This window comes from Bubalus bubalis, chromosome X (genome assembly GCF_019923935.1).
Source record: "Bubalus bubalis isolate 160015118507 breed Murrah chromosome X, NDDB_SH_1, whole genome shotgun sequence".
NCBI classification, from domain to species: domain Eukaryota; kingdom Metazoa; phylum Chordata; class Mammalia; order Artiodactyla; family Bovidae; genus Bubalus; species Bubalus bubalis.
The window spans coordinates 23,602,023-23,623,716 of NC_059181.1; the positions used below are offsets into that span (position 1 = coordinate 23,602,023).

Below are 21,694 nucleotides of genomic sequence, written 5' to 3' on the forward strand. Positions count from 1 at the left end.
TTTGACTTTGATATAGAAAGAGAGATTGGGTGGCATCTAGATAACAATTTAAATAGACAGTAGAAAGGAAAATTAAATCAAGCACATGAATTATTTCCTAGATAAGGGAGTCATTTATGATGTTCTATCACCTAATATAGCATTTGAGAATAAAGTGAAGGGGTAAAAGGGCTAGGGAAAAGTAAGCTGGAAGAAACCGTTTTTTGGTAATGAAAGAACATAAAATAAATGCTTTTCAGCAAAATTGGTGGTAGACGCACTGGTTATTTTCAACATTAACTTATATCATGAAAGTAGGAAAGGGCCACTGTGGAAGGTAGAAAGTCCTCAAAGAGATTAGGTGGGTGACTAAGAAGTATCTTAGCCCTGGCATTTGGGCATCTCCACAGTTGGGATTTCTGGGACCTTTCCCACCTGCTGTCACCTTTGCCTTACCTTTGGGCTTAGCTGGCTGAGTCCTCGTACATCAGCCCTTTGCAGTTTCACGTTGCTGCCAGTCACCCAAAGGGTCTGGGACCAGCTGGTAGTCCTGAAGGTATTAGAAGGACATGTCTGGGCACCACAGTCATACTTGGGCTTACCTTGGGTCTCTGGGCAGGACAAATAGCTTGGTTAGCCCCATTTCCCAACGTTGGGGTCTTGGAGCTAGAAAAGAGTCTCTGATCAGCCTTATCTCATGCTGTTGGTTTCAGACCATCCCCCTTATGCCTAAAAGCATTAAGATAGCAACTGCATGGCACCTGCAGGTTAGACCCTTCCCTGAGCAGGCCTTGACTCCACCATGGCTACATCCCTCTACTTGTGAGGTTTTTCCCCTACCTGCATGGCCCACCTCAATCCCGACTCTACGTGTTGATATTCTGTTCATCCTGTAAGGCCTCCCAGCTAGAAGTGATCGCTTTGTCCTCCAACTCCTGCAGCTCTTAAGCACTGCCCCTTGAGATTATAACTCTGGGAACAAGAACCACGCTAGATACATTATTGTGTGACTGGTGGCAACTTGCCTGCGATAAGCACCTAATAAATAGTATGAGACTGTTTTTTAGAATACTTTAGTGTAGAAGCATAATACATTGTTTTTATAGAGTACAGTAATGTTTATAGAATACTTTTCTGACTCCCTCCTCTCTTCTCTTTGCCATCGTACTCTGCAACTGTATGATAAAACTTTTTCCATACAGTTACATCTATACATTCATCAGACATTTAGCCCATGCCCTCTCCTCACTCCGTGGTCTTGAATTTCCACTCAAATTTACCTACTTCCTGATAATTCCTAATAGAGTTTAGCTGTGATTCCATGCACATTAGGAAATGGCATAAATTCCAGACTAGATATTTCTTTGTTCAAACTGTGAATCAAATGAACACCCTACTCTTATCAGTAGAATGAATCAGGAAGTCCAGGTATTGACATCACATGAAGGACTGTCACTGCCCAGACCCACTGCCTGCCCTCCAGAACCTGTATATAGATAGAGCAGTTGGCCATTTTGCTTGTGGATTTTTCTAGTGGCTCACAGTTCTAGCTCTTTAATGACCTTGCCATCTTTGAATTGCTACCAGTGCTCAAAATTTGTTCTTTGATTTTACCAGTCTTTATGATGTCTTAATATACCTGGGGGCCATCTCTGGACAGCTGTGTGTAGGTGGGAAGATGGAGGCGACTCAGAGGCTTGTAGTCTCCTGTGTTCTTGTCTCCCCACAGGACCTTCATTGATGCAGCAGGAAGGCATATATCTTGATGGCAGTGTCAGTTGTAAACACTCCTATTATTAATAGGCTGGGGCGGAGTAGGGGGAGTAGTAGGCCCACGTGAAATGTGGAAAGAACCTATGCCTTGCGTGTAACGTGCAGGATACACTCTAACAGAGTAATCATTGCACAATATAATTGCAAGAGAATGAACAAGTTAGAAAATCTGTTCCTGGTTGGTTTGCCACTGACTCACTTTGTGGCATGGGCAAACCATTATTACTCTTTGATTTAGTTGTCTTATTTGTTCAAAGAAGAAAAAAATAACATGTGTTTAAAAGCATTCTGAAATTCCTCTGGAAGGAGGTCTATAGGTGCAAAGTACTATTGTTCTTTTTATTATTATTATTATTGTTAGCGTTCGGGTATGATTTAGTTTTATGCTGTGTAGTCCACAGATGTTTCAATGGTTCTCATTGATGAAATACAAAATACTTCCATGTCATTCTGTTCCACTGCACTGATAACAGTTTGGCACATCTTTGTTTTAACCCCAAAGTATGTGTCCAGAATAGATCTCATTAATACAACAGAATTACCAAATTAAATATATCTATAATACTTTCTTTTAAAAAAAAAACCTCCTTAAAAACGTGGTTACCAACAACTACTAAGTAAGACATTTAATTACTGCCAATCTTCTCTTGAAAGTAACAGTGCTTATCTTGAGTACTTTGAACTGTAAGTGGTATTCAGTACACAGTGGGGTTGTAATGCGATTATGAACTGTACCAAGTTGGTGATAAATAAGCATGATAAACCATATATTTGTATGAGAAACAATATTTGAATTATCAACTGAATAAAAAGGCTGCAACTGCTGGTTCCTTGGGGTGGGTATATGATAAAAATAAAATACAGTTAAATACACTTGGAATAAAAAATTGTGTATGCTCCCATATACAGTACAGAAACCTTTTAAATTTAATGGGCTTTTGAGTATTCAGCATTTAAATTACTGGGGGAATTATTAAAAGATTTATTTTGCTTTATAGCAGTAAGCTTTCCAAATTAGGAATTTTTTTTAATATCTCAACTCATTCATCAGTAGAGACCTATGGCTTTTATATAAAGCATTATAGTTTTCCCCAGATTTCCAGTTATTTTCCACTGGAGTAGCAATGTAAAAAGAAAAATATTCTCTTTAATTACAGTAAAAATTGTAATTTTCTGTATCATTTTCCTTCTTTTCTGGGCATTTGGTTCAAGAAGACATAAATTATTTTCTAAATTTGGATCATTTATAATCTTAAAGCATTTAAAGCCCATGTCTGTTTTTAAAGTTATATATAGTTTGGGGTTTTTTGTTTGGTTGGTTTTTGCCCCTCGGCATGCAGGGATCTTAGTTACTCAACCAGGATCAAACTTGCACCCTTTGTATTGTAAGCTCAGAGTCTTGTCCACTGTACTTACTGCCAGTGAAGTTTCCTTAAGTATTATGTTTTAGTAACCTAGAAATAACTTTAATACTGGGGATAGTAATCTGTATAAAATAAATAACACTGTGAATTTCATTTCTGTTTCACCATGAGGTAGTGAGGAGTAAATTTCATGCATTTGTTTGTAAGAGTGTCCTGAGGCTTTGAATCATGGATGGAGAAGGAAGTGTAGCTGCTACGTGAAACCAGAGGTCAGGTAGCACAGCTGTGGGCACATATGACCTCTAAATGTGTTTAAATTTGCCTGAAGAATATTTACCATTTTTAATTAGTTGCTAATATTTTTTAAACTGGAGATTTCACATAAAAAGCCAAATTTCTGGGCTTCTTTCAAAAGTCAGTGTCTGACTACACTAAGTCAACATTCCTGAATGACAATTGACTGGAGCCCAGTAGCAGCTAAAGCAGTTGAGACAGAACTTGAGTTCTCCAGTTTGCTACCACCCCACCTCAGCCCCTTCATTCATTTCTTTTACTCATGTGGCTACCGTAGGTAGGCATTTGTTTGCTCAATGTATCTGGAAGTGTGCTTTCTTCTTCTTTTTTTTTTTACCATAAAAGAAAAGGAAGAGAAGGGGCCATAAAACTTGGGATTTTTAAGCAGTAAAAAAACATCTAACTCATATTAAAAATAGAGAAAGATTAAAGTCACCTTCATAAAGTACAAATCACATAAAAATATACAACTTACTAGCAGCTAACCTTTTTATGGTACTCTGATCCTCACAGTGTCCCAGGGAGTTAGGATAACAATTACATACTCAATCCACCAAGAAGAAAACCAGATATTAGTGTGGCTCATTAATTTGTCCAAACTCACAGGTGCTAAGTGGAGCAGCTGAGATATAACCCAGCTTCAAATGGTAGTCTAGAGTAGCACTGACCAATATAATTTTTTTCAGTGAGAGAAATGTTCTGTATCTATGCTGTCAAATGTGGTAACCTCTAGCCACATAAGGCTGTTGATAACTTGAATGTGGCTAGTATTACTAAGGAATAGAATTTTAATTTTGAGTTATTTAAATTGAAATAGTCACATGTGGTTAGTGACTGCCTCGTTGGGCAGTGCAGAACCCTAAGAGCTCTGTTTTTTCCTTCATCACATGGTCTCTGTATTGAACAGTTTTTTGTTTTGGGTTTTTTTTTTTTTGCTATATATTTTTTTATTTTTTAGATGAATGATAATTGCTTTACAGAATTTTGTTGTTTTCTGTCGTACCTCAACATAAAAGTTTCTGTAAGGTTTTCTCTAGTTACTTACCCAGTGGCAAGTATCCTTTCCGCCAGGAGTTCAAGATCCGTTGAATATTTTCTATATCTGCATAGATTTCCCTGTGTCATACACAGTGGTGTTCTTTGTAACAAAGTTAGAAGTCCCAGTGGTAAGGTTCTTATGTGCAGAATCTGCAAAAATTACTCACCCAGATAAAGAACATACTTGGAGGTCTGTTTTAACATCAGAAATAATGTAGATGACCAGGACAGTCTACTTCTCTGGTCTTTTTTATCGTCTAGGCCAGCGGTCCCCAACGTTTTTGGTACCAGAGACTGATTCTGTGGAGGACCGATTTTGTGGAAGACAGATTTTCCACCAACTGGGCGGTGGGTATTTCAGATAATTCAAGTGCATTACATTTATTGTGCACTTTATCTCTATTATTATTACATCAGCTCCACCTCAGCTCATCAGGCATTAGATCCCGGAGATTGGGGACCCCTATTCTAGGATACTAGTGGTTGTTATACAATCATGAAAGAAAATTCATAATCTTTGATGGTTAGCTGGTTTGAATTGGATCACAGTGACTTTTAGAAAGGTGGCCATTAGCTAACCTCTCTGTCAATTAACATAATCATTAATTCTAAAATGATATCAATTTAAGACACATCCTGATTTTAAAGATGTTAAAACATGGGGGAGGGGGTTCATCTTAGAATTGGTAAAATATAGTTTGTCAATTGGCTTCATCTCCATTTGGTCAGCTTATCACCAGGGACAGCATTGAGATGCAAATGTCAACTCTTTGCTCTGTGGTTAATTAAACCCTTCACTTGGGCTGTCCCCTTCTACACTACCTTTCGCTGGTCCTAACTAATTAACAGAGTTTCCAGGCAGTTAGGAGTGGGTTTAAGCTCTTGCTCAGTAACACTTTGATCACTATAGTCACTGTATTTGAAAATCATCCTGTCCCATAAATGCAGGCAAGGATATTATCATAAATAGTACTGGAACAAGCTTAACCAATCACCTTCTAGCACAGGGGCAACTCTGCAGCACTCCTTTTTAGAATACCACATGCTGTAATTCAAATTATCACATTAGCTATCCAAACGCACCATTTGTTTTTAAATACTGGAGTGTTTACCTGAAAATTTCCCCTTTTCATCTTCCTGCCCCACTTCACCAATACATTGTCACTGCAGTGACAGGTTTATTTGTGTGCCTTAATATCCTCAGTTTCTGTTATTTTTAAAATATATTCCTATGTTGCCATGACAGTGTTCTTGAGCATCTTGAAATATTAGTCATTATGGAGTAGGCTCATGTTACTCATTTTTTCATGATACTCTCTTGACTCTTCCCTTTATTCAGACTTTGAAATATTTCAACACTTGAAAACTCCTTCCTTAAATTTTTTCTATCAGTCTTACTCTGGAAATTGAGTATGCCTGCTGAAACCTTAACATCTGTTAAAAGAAATTTGGCAGTTTGAAGCAACAAAAACAGAAGCATTTCTTGCCCATGAAGGAAGGAGTCTGACACCTAATAGTTACCATTTTGGACACTGCTGTGAAAAGTTCCCAAATACAAGCCATTCAGAGTTTACACTTGTACAAAATTCATGCATGAATTAGTGAATATCATTCATTATGTACTAACAAGGAATCCTAAGTGCTTTGGTAAATGTATTTGTTTGAACGATATAAAATTGCTGGCATTTGACCATTTTTGACCTACCAAAAAAATTAACCTGACATGATCCATTCTAATATAGGTTCAGACCAGAGCAGTGTATATAAACTGCTGTCTCCTGTCTCTACTTTTGCTGTTTTCTTTTATTTTTATTTTATTTTAACACAGCAACCTTCTCCTTGCTACTACCCTTTTATATTTCTCAATTATTAATATTTTTTCTAGTGGTCTTTCCTTTCTCAACTAATTCCCCAAACCTAGCCTCAGAATTACTGGCACAGAGAAGGCTTGGTTGCAAGTACCTCCAGGATGCAATCAGTATTTACTTACTGCTTCAAGTGTTTGATGCATTTTAAGATTTTCATTATTTTAAAAGATTGGTGTTATTGAATACATTTACTGCCCAATAAGCTACCATAGTTCATTCCTTCTCAAATGAAGAAAGCAGAAGGAAAAATGGTATTTTTTTGTTCAGTGCTGATAGAGGCCATGCTGTGGGATGTCTTTGTTATGACATGATTTGGCTAAAGCACCCCTGGAGAATAAAATTGACTAATACATATCCTTTGTTATATTCACATTTTATTCAATTGAATGTAAATTAATAAATCCCTATAGTTTTTTAATAGTTTTTTGTCTTTGGATCTTTGTCTCAAAAGAGAAATGGGATGTGTATTATATTTTGTTAGAAGTTTATTAGAGATATCAACCATCACTTGGTCTGAAACACTAGAAATTGTGCCATTTGTATCCCTGTCCATCGGTATTTGTAATTTCCTAGTTTCCAAGGGTATATAATGACTGTTCATATATTCATACTTAACTGTATTTTTGTTACTATTAATTTGCTGTTTTTATTTAAAGGGGATCTGTCAGTAGTAGTTGGTAATGTCAAGTAAATAAAAAAATGAAATCCCTTATTACTTTACTGAACAGTTTGACCCTTTACTTATGGTTGTGCTACTCTTTGCAATAATCTGCAATATAGATGTTCTTTTCCCCATTTTACATATGTGGTGCTGAGGTCAGCCTAAGTTATTTTCTAGGACAGTAATCTAAATCTAGTATAGTTCCATAATTAAAATTGGATCCAACAGACTGCAAAGACTTTAACCCCAGCCCACCCTTCCTCTATGGCATCTTTTCTAGCTTTTAAAAAAGAAATCCTTAAACACCTATGTCACCACAGTGCCTCTCACCATGTATATACCATCCTGTACCTTTTTCTATGAGTTTATTTTTTGTGGGTTGTTTTTTTTTCCACAGTTAATTGTGGGTTTTTTAAAAATTTGTTTTTAATTGAAGGATAATTGCTTTACAATGTTGTGCTGGTTCTGCCATACAACAAGATGAATCACCCATAAGTATACATATGTCCCCTCCTTCTTGAACCTGTGCCCCCACCCCATTCCAACCCCTCTAGGTTTTCACAGAGCATCGGGCTGAGCTCCCTGTGTTATACAACTTCCCACTGGTCTTCTGTTTACATATGGTAATACATATGTCTCAATGATACTCTCTGAATTTGTCCCACCCTCTCCTTCCCCCACTATGTCCAAAAGCCTATTCTCTATGTCTGCATCTCTATTCCTGCACATAAGTTCATTACTATCATTTTACTAGATTCCACATATATGCATTAATATATGATATTTTTTTTCTCTTTTTGACTTACTTCACTCTGTATAACAGGTTCTAGGTTTATCTACCTCAGTTCAACCAAGTCAAATTCGTTTCTTTTTATGGCTGAGTAGTATTCCATTGTATATATGTACCACATCTTTATCCATTTATCCATTATCTGTCAATGGCCATTTAGGTTGCTTTCATGTCCTGGCTATTGTAAATAGTGCTGCAATGAATATTGGTGGGGGGTACATGTATCTTTTTGAATTATGGTTCTCTCAGGGTATGTGCCCAGTAGTGAGATTGGTGGGTCGTATGGTTCTCCATAGTGACTGTATATGAGTTTGTTTTTCATTTACCAAATATTTACTGATGGCCTGCCATGCACCAGGCATAGCCAAAGGTGTCTGTCCTCGTGGCACATTCTGTAGGAGAGACAAACGCAGTAATTTCAGACAATAACAACTCCTCTTAGAATAGTAAAATGGGGGGAGTGGTTGGTGCAAGGGGTAGGATATTCTTTGTAAGGAGGTGACCTGAATGATAAGAAACCAGCCATAGGAAAGTCTGCAGGCAGGTTATTCTAGGCCAAGGGCAAGAGGAAAGAGCCTGGGGCTGGAGCATCTTGCAACTACTGGGGAACAGGTGTTCCTGGAGGCCCACCAGTGAGGGGGAAATAATAGGAGATGAAGCTGAAGAGAGAGGCAGGGGCTAGATCTGGGTCAGGAGTGTGAATATTATCCTCAGTACAGCAGGGAGCTCTTCAACACTTTGAATAGGGGAGTGGCATGATCCGCTTTAAGACTTGTACAATGCTGGCTACTGTTTGGTGAGTGACGCTAGACTGTGTTTCCACCATGGGAGCCTTTAGGAAGGCCCCCTCTACCTAAAGTGTCCAGTTCTGGAAACAGCCCATGATTTTCTTCCAGAAACGTCTCATGCAGGCCTGGAGGAAAATGCTAAAGCCTTGAAAATTGTGTATTAATTAGGGTGAGTGTGAAGAGCGTCGCATCTTTAAGGGGTGACTGGGCTCACCAGCCTCATTTTTACCATGGTGCTTGTTGCAGGCTCTGCTAAACAGCTGCTGAGGACCTAAAGACCTAGTGTGACAGTAATTAAATTTGTAAGTTGTATTGCCTCACACTTACAATAGGGATGGAGATCAAGAGTTGTGTTCGTATACGAATTTTTGCTAGATAGTAATAATCAGTGCTGGAGAACTTACTGCTTTGATTCCAAGTGCCCTGCTGTTCATAAGTGTCAGAAATAAGACCTTTTGATTTTTGTTTTCTTTTGATACTGTTGAAATATGTTATTGACTTAGGAAAAATTAAATACACCTTTCACTTAAATATTATATCTTTTGAACTTTTGAATGTGAGGGTTGAAATTTCTGATGAGCAAAGAATTGTGTGTGGGATTGTTTTTAATTACTATTTAAAAAAAATACATTAATGACTTCTGGTGATAGTAGAAAATGCTAACTCCTTTGAAAACCTGGCTGTGTTGCTAGATCCACATTTGCTTTTCTGTGTTTTTGTGAACAACTGATCAAATTAGATTCGTCACTCTTGGCTTGTGGTGATTTGAAATTGAAATGGAATATATTAAAGCAGCCAACCACACTGATTACATTGCAAGCCTCATTTAATTTCATACATTCACACATTACAGTGAAAGGCGGCTTTTTTTAATGCATGATTGTGACTGTACCTTGAGCAACTCCAAAGGTCATCTGTAATGGGTGCATAATTTGTTAGTATCTGATTTATGGTAGGTGTTCCTCAGCTTGATTCATACGAGTAGTAAATATGACAAACGTCACAGTCAAATCTGTAAGAAGTTCAACCTGTCATATTCAGCAGTATTGTCTTATCCTTCATTGGTCAGAAGACCACAGTAAATCATGGAATAGCTGTCATCCTCAACTAGAGCAAGTGCCTGAACTGCGCCCCTATCTCACAGGGGTTAAATGAGCTATTCTTAAGAGGGCGGGCTGGCCCAGGCGAAGGTGATCACAGTATTACCAGCTCAGCTCATGGCACTTGCTCACTTAGCTACTTCAGTCTTAGTCCCTTCAAAAGACTGTAAAAGCACTTTTTCAGTTTCATAAGAGCAAGAACATTTGTGAGTTTGCTCTTTTTTTCTCTTTTCTTTTCTATCAGTTTTATTAACTTCATCTAGTCTGAGCATTCCTGTGTGACAGTCACTAAGGGGAGACCCCCCCTAAGAGATCCAGAGCATGACTAGTACCCAGCCTCTGTCCTCAGGAAAAGCACGAGCAGTTTGTCCCACTGCAGTTGCTAGAACAAGAAATGGCATTAACCCTGTCAGCGTCTCAGCAGCACAATGGGCACCAGGCAGCCCTGATGTCCCTAACATGGTCGCATGTGGGGTTAGCATGCATGGGGAGAAAAACCTAGGGTGTGCTTTATGGGAACTCAGCTGCTTTGTTTGAGAACTTAGCTGTGAAGTTGCCTTTTATTTTGTTTACAATAGTAGATACTTGTTTTGATCTTATGTTCCTTACAGTTTAGTGTTTGCTCAGGATGCGTAGATTTGTTTTTCTTGGCGTTGATCAACCAGTTTGTTATTTTTCAACTTTCAATAACAAAAGGCACCCAAACCATTTTTAAAGCTTTATTATTGAAAGTCCTCAATGGGGGACGGGTGATTAAACAAATATTTTTTAAAACCCCCATTGGAAGAATTACTTTTAAAAACTTTCCTTTTCACCTCTCATATTTGAGGGGTGTGGGATAGTTAAATTCTATTTGCTTAGCTAATTTTAATCATGCAAAGCAGTCTTACCAACTATAGTCACCATGTTTTACATCAGATCCTCAGACTTTATTCACCTTATATTTGAAAGTTTGTACCCTTTGACTAATCTCTCCCTATTTCCCCTAACCACTGACAGCAACCTTTCTACTGTCTGTTTCTATGAGTTTTGACTTTTTTTTTTTTTTTAAAGATTCCACTTATAAGTGATACTGAGCAATATTTGTTTTTCTCTGTTTGGCTTATTTCATTTAGCATAATGCCCACAAGTTCTCTCCATGTTGTTGCAAATGGCAAGATTTCCTTCTTTTTCATGGCTAAATAATACACACACATTTTCTTTATCCATTCATCTGTTGATGGACACTCAGATTGTTTGCATATCTTGGCTATTGTGAATAATAAAAGTTTTTATAAATATAACTCAAGATTTCCTAGGAAAGTAATTCCATTGTTAGAAACAAAATAGATATTTTAGACTAGTGTAGGGAAAGGGGAAAATTGAAGAGTGATTTTAAAAGAACAGTGTTCCTAATCTGCATTCTATGTAATTCCAGTCCAGTATATTCCTGGGTTCCCTGACCATAGAATTTTCAAAACTGCCCTGATTCTGCCTCTGAATCTATTCTGCAGCTTGCCAGCCCATTTTCACCTGCTGTGCCTTCATTCAGGCAAGCCTCTAAGCAGGATTCCTAGACAATTTTTTTTTTTTTTTAAGAAAATTTTGGCGAGGATTTTTTTCAATTGAAATATAGTTTGTAAGAGTACGTTAGTTTCAAGTGTACTACATAGTGATTTGACGTTTTCATACATAATGAAATAATCACCATAAATCCTCTATCCCTATACAAAGTTATTACAATATTATTGATATTTTTTATGCTGTACAGTATATCCCTGTGGCTTATTTATTTTATAACTGGAGGTTTTACTGGAGGTTTGTTAATCTCTTTCACCACCACTACCACCCCACTCCACCCCCCTACCCCCGCTGAGACAAATCTTTATTGGTCTTTCTGCTTGTAGACCTGTTGCATATGACTTCATTATACTTCAATATATTTCATTCATAATCTTATATTGATTATACAGTAAGATAATATTTAATGTATTAGCTTAAATGAAACATTCATAAAACTTACCTCCTCTGTTTTATTTTAGTGTTTTTTAATCATGGCTACTAGCACATTTTAAATGGTATATGTGGCTTACATTACATTTCTATTGGACTGCAGCTGCATCTAAACCTTTGATTCATCCTCTGTGTTGCTGCTTTCCTGAGCTTCTCTGGTGGTTCAGATGGTAAAGAATCAGCCTGAAATGCAGGGGACCCAGGTTTGATCCCTGGGGTGGGAAGATCCCCTGGAGAAGGAAATGGCTACCCACTCCAGTATTCTTGCCTGGAGAATCCCATGGACAGAGGAGCCTGGTGGGCTACAGACCATGGGGTCACAAAGATTCAGACATAACTGAGCAACTAACACACTGAATTGCTGCCAGAATATCTTGCTGAAAAACAAACTCCCTAAACTAAAAATCCTTTGAAGTCTTTTGGGATAAAAAGTAACTTACCAGGCCTTAGCTTAGCACACTAGTCCTTGAAAGGCCTTCACTTTCAAAAACTTTTGAAATACTGTACTGTCCAAACAAAGTGTCCAGCTAGATTCATGTGGTAACTTGGCAGCTTTCAACTCCTAGTCTAATGACCGCCATCTCTGTACCACATCTATCTTCAAATATTCAATAGTTATTAGACAGTTGCTACACCGTACATAGATTTAAGTAGAGTAGGATATAGTAGAAAGCGCCTTTATCAATTCTTCATTAGTACTAAATTTAAAAGTTCAATGTAAACTCTTGCAGGACAGCTATTACTGCTGTTGATAATCCTCTGCTGGGCGATGTGCCTTATATTGGTAGACCAAGTGTGTGAGTGGGTGCTTTCAGGGGACGCAGGTGGTACAAGGACCCAGCCTTTACTTGCAGATGTTGGTGGGTGAAACTCCTGAGAAAAGAAACCCCAATGTGTTGACCATGCCAGAAAGATTAGATGAAAAGCTACAAAAAAAAATCTGAAAGATCACTGCTTATGAGATCATCTTTCTTTGAGAGAAAAAATAAATAGAAGGATGTTGGATAAAATGGCAGAACAAAAAAATGGGTCCTAAGATGATCATTTAAAAGTGGAACACCTGTTCCATGAGTACTCTGACGATTTGGAATATTTCTTATTTGTCCCTCAGTATAAGTCTAGGATGGCTGACAAACTAAGAGAACCATGTCTGAGGTGTTTGCCAAGAGAGAGGTTTGTTAGGCTGTGCTGTAACTGGCACAATTTGATATGTATGTAATGCCATGACAGCCACAACCTGGAAAGAACTAAAGTTATTTTCTAGTACTGACATACCGCTTTTACTTTGGCTTTGATAGTTAGAGATTTGATTTCTTTCTATTACTGTGTTGCTTTCCTTCCTCAGGGGACCATAGTATTTTGCATGTGCAGAGAAAGGTATTTTCAACTTCCTAATGGTGTGATAGCACTGCGCTTTTAGAGGAGATGTACTTGCTAAACGCTTGCTGTTAGTTACTGCTTCTGTAACCTTGTGATTGGGCATCCATAAAGATGCGTTTTTTGCACAACTTCTTTCCTCATGCAGCAAAACTATAACCTCAGAAACACTGGTCTGTGGTTCTCTCAGTTCTGTTTCTGCTCTCCTCCTTGATCTTCTTTGGCTGGTGCCCCTTATGTGTCCAGAACTCTCCTGCCACTGCCTTCCTCCCAACCTCTAAAATATGATGAAACCTTTCTCTTTGCACTTCTCACAAAAATAAAAAGCCTTCATTTGTGATGTGATTTATTGCTCTTTGCATTTTCAAACTTGACTTGCTTTATTTTATCTTAAAGGAATGTCAGCATAACCAGGCCATGGGTTACTTTTGGAGAAAGGATAGTTTCCTATTGTTCCTAAAATCACACATACACAAAACTGCCCTTAAGGCCAACTCTGAAAGCAAACCTGACTTATTTCCTCTTAGGGTGTCGGGGAAGAGTGAGAAGGGGCCTCCTTTATGCTTGCTCTCCTCCCCAAATAAGCAAAATTCACCAGTTCTTATGGGGGCTCCTGCCAGCCATCCATCCCTAGAACCAGAGACAAGTTTTACCTGAGCATGGCTGACTCTCCAGCAGTGGTTCTCCACTTCAAATGCCCAATAAATCCTAACGTGGGAGCTTAAAAAAAAAATGCCAGGCCATACCCCAGACTATTTAAATCAAACTGTGGGTGGCACCTAGTCATCAGTATATGTCAATGCCAGCATGCAGCAGTGGTTAAAAACCACTGCCCTAAAAGTCTTTCCCACTTTCATGCTCTCAAAGGTTGTTCCTAGACTTAGTCCTTGAGACTATGAGGACGCCATAGGGATTCCATAGGGAAAGAGTATCATATTGTTTTTCTGGACAAACCACAATGCCACCACCCACTGACAGCTGTCATTTATTGATCAGTTATGTGTCAGACACTCTGCTATGTCTGTATGTATGTTATCTTTACGTTTTTACTACATCTTTATATCTATTATATTTACTTTTTGCACTTTACTATATTCTACTGTGTTTAATTTTAACTACAAAATGTGTCTTATTACCATTTCACAGAGAGGAAAGGGAAATGTTATAGAGGATAGATGATATGATCAAAATCACACAACTAGTAAATGAGGGGAAACAGCTGATAATAATGTTGATCACATGTTAGATCAAGAACAAAGAAGAGAAAAACTAGGGGAAAAAAGTTTGTGTACTAATTACTATCACTATTACTATTACACCAACAGTTTACTGTTTATACCTAATTATACTATAATACAATAATGATTATGATTGTAAATACCATTAAACATATCATATTAGGCAAATTTTGATTACAGAACAGCTCGAGTTCTTGTTATAAATAGGTGTGAAATGAATAGCTATTAATCATAGCTAATATTGTATTGATTATTTACTATCCACTAGGCATCACAGTAAGTACTTTATGTGCATTTCATTTAACCTTAAAAAAAAAACTCAGATCTGTGTTATGATTCTCCCAGTTTTGTTCAGATATAATTGACAAATAACGTTGTATCGGTTTGAGGTATATCACATAATGGTTTGGACTTCCTTGTGACTCAGCTTGTAAAGAATCTGCCTCCAATGCAGGAGACCTGGGTTCAGTCCCTGGGTTGGGAAGATCCCCTGGAGAAGGGAAAGGCTACCTACTCCAGTATTCTGGACTGGAGAATTCCATGGACTGTATAGTCCATGGGATCGCAAAGAGTTGGACACAACTGAGCGACTTTCACTTTAACATAATGATTTAATATATGTATACGTTGTGAAATGATTACAATTAGTTTAGTTAATGGCCATCACCTCACATGGTTACAGTTTTTTTTCTTGTAATAGGAACTCTTAAGATCCATACTTCTGGCAGCTTTCAAATACACCATAGAGTACTATACTGGAGGAGAGAAAGCTGAGGTTAGGAGAAATTGAGTAGCTGACCTGGTAAATGGCACATCCAGCTCTTCCACCCACATCTGTGGGACTCAGAGGTTATCCTCTCCAGGCCTTCACTCTTTCATCTTCTTGTTTACTATACTATAAATAAATACAGTGGTTCATGTATACACAGCCTTTATACTTATCACTAATGTGAAGTGGTTCTCTGTTGGGAACTTGTAACGTGGCTTGTGCTGCTGCTGCTGCTAAGTCACTTCAGTCGTGTCCAACTCTGTGCGACCCCATAGACGGCAGCCCACCAAGGCTCCCCCGTCCCTGGGATTCTCCAGGCAAGAACACTGAAGTGGGTTGCCATTTCCTTCTCCAAAGCATGAAAGTGAAAAGTGAAAGTGAAGTCACTCAGTCGTGTCCGACTCTTAGTGGCCCCATGGACTGCAGCCTACCAGGCTCCTCCATCCATGAGATTTTCCAGGCAAGAGTACTGGAGTGGTAAGTCTATAAGAGTTTCCATGTCTGCTGTTAATAGTTTTAATTTTCAATATATGTGATGGTAACTTCATAAAATCTACTGCTAGGTAAGAACAATCCCTATTTATTCTCTTCGCCATTCAGTCATTTAAAACCAACCTGTCCTCTTAGTTTAAAAAGTAATGACTTCCAGAGTCATCTTAATTCTTGAATTGTGTGTATCATTAAGGAATTGTAGAATCTGTCCATGTTTTAAAATAATCATTTTGTATTAAAAGAGGAGAGTGAAAAATCTAAAACTCAACATTAAAAAACTAACATCATGGCATCCAGCAAATAGAAGGGGAAGGAGTGGAAGCGGTGACAAATTTTATTTTCTTGGGCTCCAAAATCACTGCAGATGGTGACTGCAGCCTTCAAATTAAAGGACGTTTGCTCCTTGGAGTAAAAGCTATGGCAAACCTAGACAGTGTATTAAAAAGCAGAGACATCAAAGGTCCATATAGTCAAAGCTATGGTATTTCCAGTAGTCATGTATGAATGTGAGAGCTGGACAACAAAAAAGGCTGAGTGCTGAAGAATTGATGCCTTCGAACTGTGGTGTTGAAGAAGACTCTTGAGGGTCCCTTGGACAGCAAGGAGATCAAACCACTCAATGCTAAAGGAAATCAACTCTGAATATTCATTGGAGGGACTGATGCTGAAGCTGAAGCTCCAATACTTTGGCCACCTGATGTGAAGAGCCGACTCACTGTAAAAGACCCTGATGCTGGGAAAGACTGAAGGCAAAAGGAGAAGGGGACAGCAGAGGACAAGATGGTTAGATAGCGTCACCGGCTCACTGTACTTGAATTTGAGCAAACTCCAGGAGATGGTGGAGGACAGAGGAACCTGGCATGCTCCAGTCCATGGGGTCACAAAGAGCTGTATATGACTTAGCGACTGAACAACAACATTAAAAGTGGACCCAAACCATGCACATAGAAAGACTTATTTAATCAGAAATATTTGAATGAAATGTTTCAGGTGGGAAGCATTCAGTTCAAAAAACAAATTCTCAACCTAGAGAACCCTAACAAAATATCAGCGCATTAAAATATGCTAAGAAACTAAATGGCATGTCCTCTTCCAATTCATGTTGATGGAAAAAGAAGCACCTTGCCTCAACCCTGTTTCATACTGGTCACACAGGGCGGGAGGTGGTATTCTGAAAAGATTCCTTGCCTCATCTTTGTTAAACTCCTCTTCTAGGGATTACAGCTGGTAGAGAACTATACAGGCTTTGGACTCACAAAACATGGGTTCCCATTGTTATGTCTCTATTAACTCCCCAACAGATTGCCATGTTGTGAGTTTTCTAAGACTCCTAAAAGAGATGTTGCCGAATGAGGAATAACTTAGTAATGCTTCAGTAATGGCTGTCCTTTATAGAGTTGTATGTAGACTAAGATTCTGTCATACATAGCTGAAATCCAGTAATAGTGACAAGTTTATAATAATACAGAACTCTTATTCGTAATCATATAAGTAATCTATAGAACCTTTTAAAAATTCCTTAAAAAGAAAGCTAGTGTCTTATGTCAGCAAAATCCCATCTGGAACCATTTAGCAAATGTTTCACCTAGTTTTTCCTCCAACCTAATAACTCCCTGCCAGCCACTTTTTGATGGTACAGAACTCATTTTCACATCACTAAAATTCTCATAACCTAAAACATTTGATGTTTGAAGGAGGTTGTGCTGCTGTTCCTCTTGGAGTGTGCCCTAATTGCTAATTGAATCAAGTTCCTTCTGCATATGATCTAATGGAGAGGTTGTAAAGTCAAGCCCCTTCAAAAGGATCAAATGTCAGGGTGCCTGCTCAAGGGATGTATGTGTTGACTGGTGGGAGCTAGGGAGTACATGCCCCACCTAGAGGTATTTTAATATTTTTTTAATTTTTAAAAAATACTTTAAAATATTGAACATGATCAGCTAGACAAAAAGAACAAACCTGAGTAGATTCTACTGAAGATCCAGCAGTTCACAGAGCCTCAGCTACTCAATCTTGTGATAATCAATCCTACCCCCAAGTTTGGAATAGTTATATGCCACTTCATACTTGTTAGTAAGTTCAGTATAAGTAAAGATTTGAATATACCAGGAAGGTCACAAAATCAATAATTTTTATTAGGGGTCACATTTAAAAGTATTTTAATACAAACAACTGAAGAACTATTTTCTACCCAAATTCTGATGTTCTTACATATATCCTAAAGTTCTTGGATTATATAAAATGCCTTCCTGGCGTTTGTATGTCATATTAGCTTACTGCCGTGCACATAATAGGCACAAAAGAAATGTTGAAATTAGGTAATGGTCACACCAAATAAATCTTTCAGACTTTTCACAACATGTCATTATGAAATCTGTAACTCTGATTTATGGACAGTATTAATACTGTGCATTTTGAAAGACACTTTTTCTCTGTCATTTTCACCCTGAGTAATTCTGTAATTTCTCAGAGTTTCTAAGGGCAAAAGGCTATGATTAAAGGGTCGTAATACCCTCAGCAGTTAATGCATCAATAAAAGAGCATAATATTTGTGGCTTCCCTAGACCAGGTGCCTGTTCTGTGCCACACACAGTATGGACCCTCCTGATGCTGCTTCTATGAGTCATTCTTGTTATTTCACTTGTTGCAAATACTCAGTCTTAGGGTGATTCCCATGTGGATAGTAACAGACCTTTCTGCTTCTAAATTAAATTCTGTGCTGTTGTGCTGGAAACATCTGTTACCACCACCATCTCCAAAACCACCGCTAAGGCCATCAGTGCATCAATTGGAATAATTGAATGAACCTAGGTAACCTGGTAATGTGTCCACCGTATTAGGTTGCTCTAGGAAAAGAAGAGTTCAATTCCTTCAAATTCTCAGTAGAGAGTATGTGCCCCCACAAACCAATCTGCTTGGATATCAGACACTTCGATATCAGTGTACACTGTGTACAGAAGCTGTTTGTACTAGAATTGTATACACAAAGTACATAAACTAAAAGCCTGCCCATTATTGGAAAACACTAACATATGCTGATGTCAAGGCAAGCTTGGTAAATGGAAGATCAATATGTTTTCTTTCCAAAGTTAAACTTCTGATTTCCCCTCAGTCTCTCCACTCCAGCTGTAATCATGCTTCCCAGCTCAAATGTGGCTTCTTTCATGGAAACTTCCTCTGGCCCTCTGGGTAGAGTTAGGTGCTCACCTCCTCATATAGCACTTTGGAGACTTTGTCATATCTGCTTTTTCCCAGGCACCTGTCTTCCTCTTAAATGTGAGTTCCTCAGAGCCAGGGCTGGATACTATTGTTTCCGTCGTTGTATCCCTGAGCACAGTGCCCAGTCATGTCTGATGGTGGATATTCCCTGTGTGCCTGACAGCAAATGAATGAATGAACGAAACAATATGGCTGCATGACCTTAACACCCTCACTCCCTCCCATCATCTGCTTCTCAGAAAGTCAGGAAGCCAGGTTGAAAGAGTTCAAATGTGTCATGGACATTAGGGTCTGTACTTTGACAGTTTGTGGAGGAAAGAAAAGGTGAGCAGCCAACCAAATCCTTCATTAAAAATAGCACAAAGACTGGTTCCAAGGGAAAGTTTTCTCTTTTCTCTGTATGCTTTTGCACTTTTTCCCCATCATTTCCAAAATCGAATCTGGAACCCTTTCCTTAAGTGTTTCTGGTTCTTAGCAGAAACAAAGATACCAAAGAAGAGTCCTCTTTGTTCTTTCCTCAATGCTCTCCCCTCCAGTTGACAATTCAAATGAAGCAAGTTTCTGAAACTATCTAATATAGTTTATCTATTTCCCTGGTGACTCAGACGGTAAAGAATCTGCCTATGATACAGGAGAACTGGGTTCGATCCCTGGGTTGGGAAGATCCCCTAGAGAAGGGAATGGCAACCCACTCCAGTATTCTTTCCTGGAGAATTCTATGGACAGAGGAGCCTGATGGGCTACAGTCCGTGTGGTTGCAAAGAGTTAGACACAACTGAGCAACTAACACTTTCACGTACATAAAAGATAATGCTGTTAAAGTGCAGCACTCAGTATGCCAGCAAATTTGGAACACTCAGCATTTGGACACAGGACTGGAAAAGGTTAGTTTTCATTCCAGTCCCAAAGAAGGGCAATGCCAAAGAATGTTTGAACTTATCGCACAGTTGCACTCATTTCACATGCTAGCAAGGTGATACTCAAAATCATTCAAGCTAGGCTTCCATAGTACATGAACCGAGAACTTCCAGAAGTTCAAGTTGGATTTAGAAAAGACAGAGGAACCAGACATCAAATTGCTAACATCCCTTGAATCGTAGAAAAAACAAGAGAATTCCAGGAAAAAAAAATCTGCTTCATTGACTATGCTAAAGTCTTTGACTGTGTGAATCTTAACAAACTGGAAAATTCTTAAAGAGATGAGAATATCAGACTACCTTATCTGCTTCCTGAGAAACCTGTATGCAGGTCAGAAACCTGTATGCAGGTCAAGAAGTAACAGAAGCAGACATGGAACAACAGACTGGTTCCAAATTGGGAAAGGAGTACGTCAAGGCTGTATAATGTCACCTTGATTATTTAACATATATGCCGAGTACATCATGCGAAATGCCAGGCTGGATGACTCACAAGGTGGATTCAAGATTGTGGGGAGAAATATCAACAACCTCAGATGCGCAGATGATATCACCCTAATGGCAGAAAACGAAGAGGAACTAAAGAGCCTTTTGATGAAGGCGAGGAGGAGAGTAAAATAAAGCTCAATATTCAGAAAACTATGATCATGGCATCCGATCCCATCCCTTCATGGCAAATAGTTGGGGAAATGATGAAGACAGTGACAGACTTTATTTTTCTTTTGCTCCAAAATCACTGTGGATGGTGACTGCAGCCTTGAAATTAAGGGACACTTGCTCCTTGAAACAAAAGCTATGACAAACCTAGACAGCATATTAAAAAGCAGGAACATTACTTTGCCAACAAAGTCTTTATATCAAAGCTATGGTTTTTCCAATAGTCATGTATGGATGGTGAGAGCTGGACAACAAAAAAGGCTGAGTGCTGAAGAATTGATGCCTTCGAACTGTGGTGTTGAAGAAGACTCTTGAGGGTCCCTTGGACAGCAGGGACATCAAACCAGTCAATCCTAAAGGAAATCAATCCTGAATATTCATTGGAAGGACTGATGCTGAAGCTGAAGCTCCAATACTTTGGCCACCTGATACGAAGAGCCAACTCATTGGAAAAGATGCTGGGAAAGATTGAGGGCAGAAGTAGAAGAGGGCGACAGGGGATGATGGTTGGATGACATCATCGACTCAATGTACATGAATTTGATCAAACTCTGGGAGATAGTGAAGGACAGGGAAGCCTGGCGTGCTGTAGTCCATGGGTCACTAAGAGCTCGACACAATTCAGTGACTGAACAACAACAAATATAGCTTAAAGACCACAAAAGCCCCATATTTAGTAATGTCTAAGTGAAGTATATCTTAATAATTTAAATAGCATTTTAAAATTTGTAATTGTAAAATACTTTCTCCACATAGTTCTCATTTGAAAAACTAGAAACTCTGCTTTAACCACAGGATTGCATTCTTCTTCGAGTTTGGAAAACATTTTGGTTCAACTTACTGGACTGTAAGCCTTGAGTCCTAACCTTGCCTGGTAATGAAACATCATTTTTTCCTGTACCTCTTGATGAAAAGTCTTTTCGTGTTCCTCAGCAGACAGCTGCTCTACATGTACTAGAGGTATAGTCTCATTTTCTAGAGAGGGAAATAGGAAAAACACCACTGCTGCCGCCCCGCCCCTGTCATCCAAAAGGAAGTTCATCAGAGAACTCCACATGAGTCCACCTGCCTCTCCGCTCTGTTGATGTTTTTACCCTTTGAGTTTATCAAGTTTTTTTTTTTTTTTAAGATTATGAAAAACACTTAATGTTATCAAAGTTACTTGAATGGCTTTGAAGTCACAGTTACAAAACGTGTTTTAAAGGCACAGCACTAATCTGAGTGAGTGAAAGAGCAGCTAGATCACATGGCAGTTTGGCAACCATCATTTCTTCACTCCTGCCCTGTTTTTCTTAAGCAAACACTTAAGGCACTCCTCAGCAGTAGTATATGAAGGATGGTCTCCAAAAAGAGATTGGCAGCTTTAATTTGCTTGATATGT

General features: G+C 38.6%; 1 protein-coding gene across 7 annotated transcripts in view; it reads left to right on the forward strand.

Moving 5' to 3' along the window:
* Positions 1–21,694, forward strand: part of POLA1 (DNA polymerase alpha 1, catalytic subunit) — a 300,112-nt gene that overhangs the window by 251,238 nt on the left and 27,180 nt on the right. For 2 of the 7 annotated variants that reach the window (XM_025276507.3, XM_025276508.3), the window contains one exon: positions 4,710–4,796. The exons of the other annotated variants lie outside the window; for them this stretch is intronic. In XM_025276507.3, the coding sequence (XP_025132292.1) occupies positions 4,710–4,796 (87 nt within the window). The remainder of the gene's footprint in view (positions 1–4,709; positions 4,797–21,694) is intronic. 7 annotated transcript variants of the gene reach the window in all.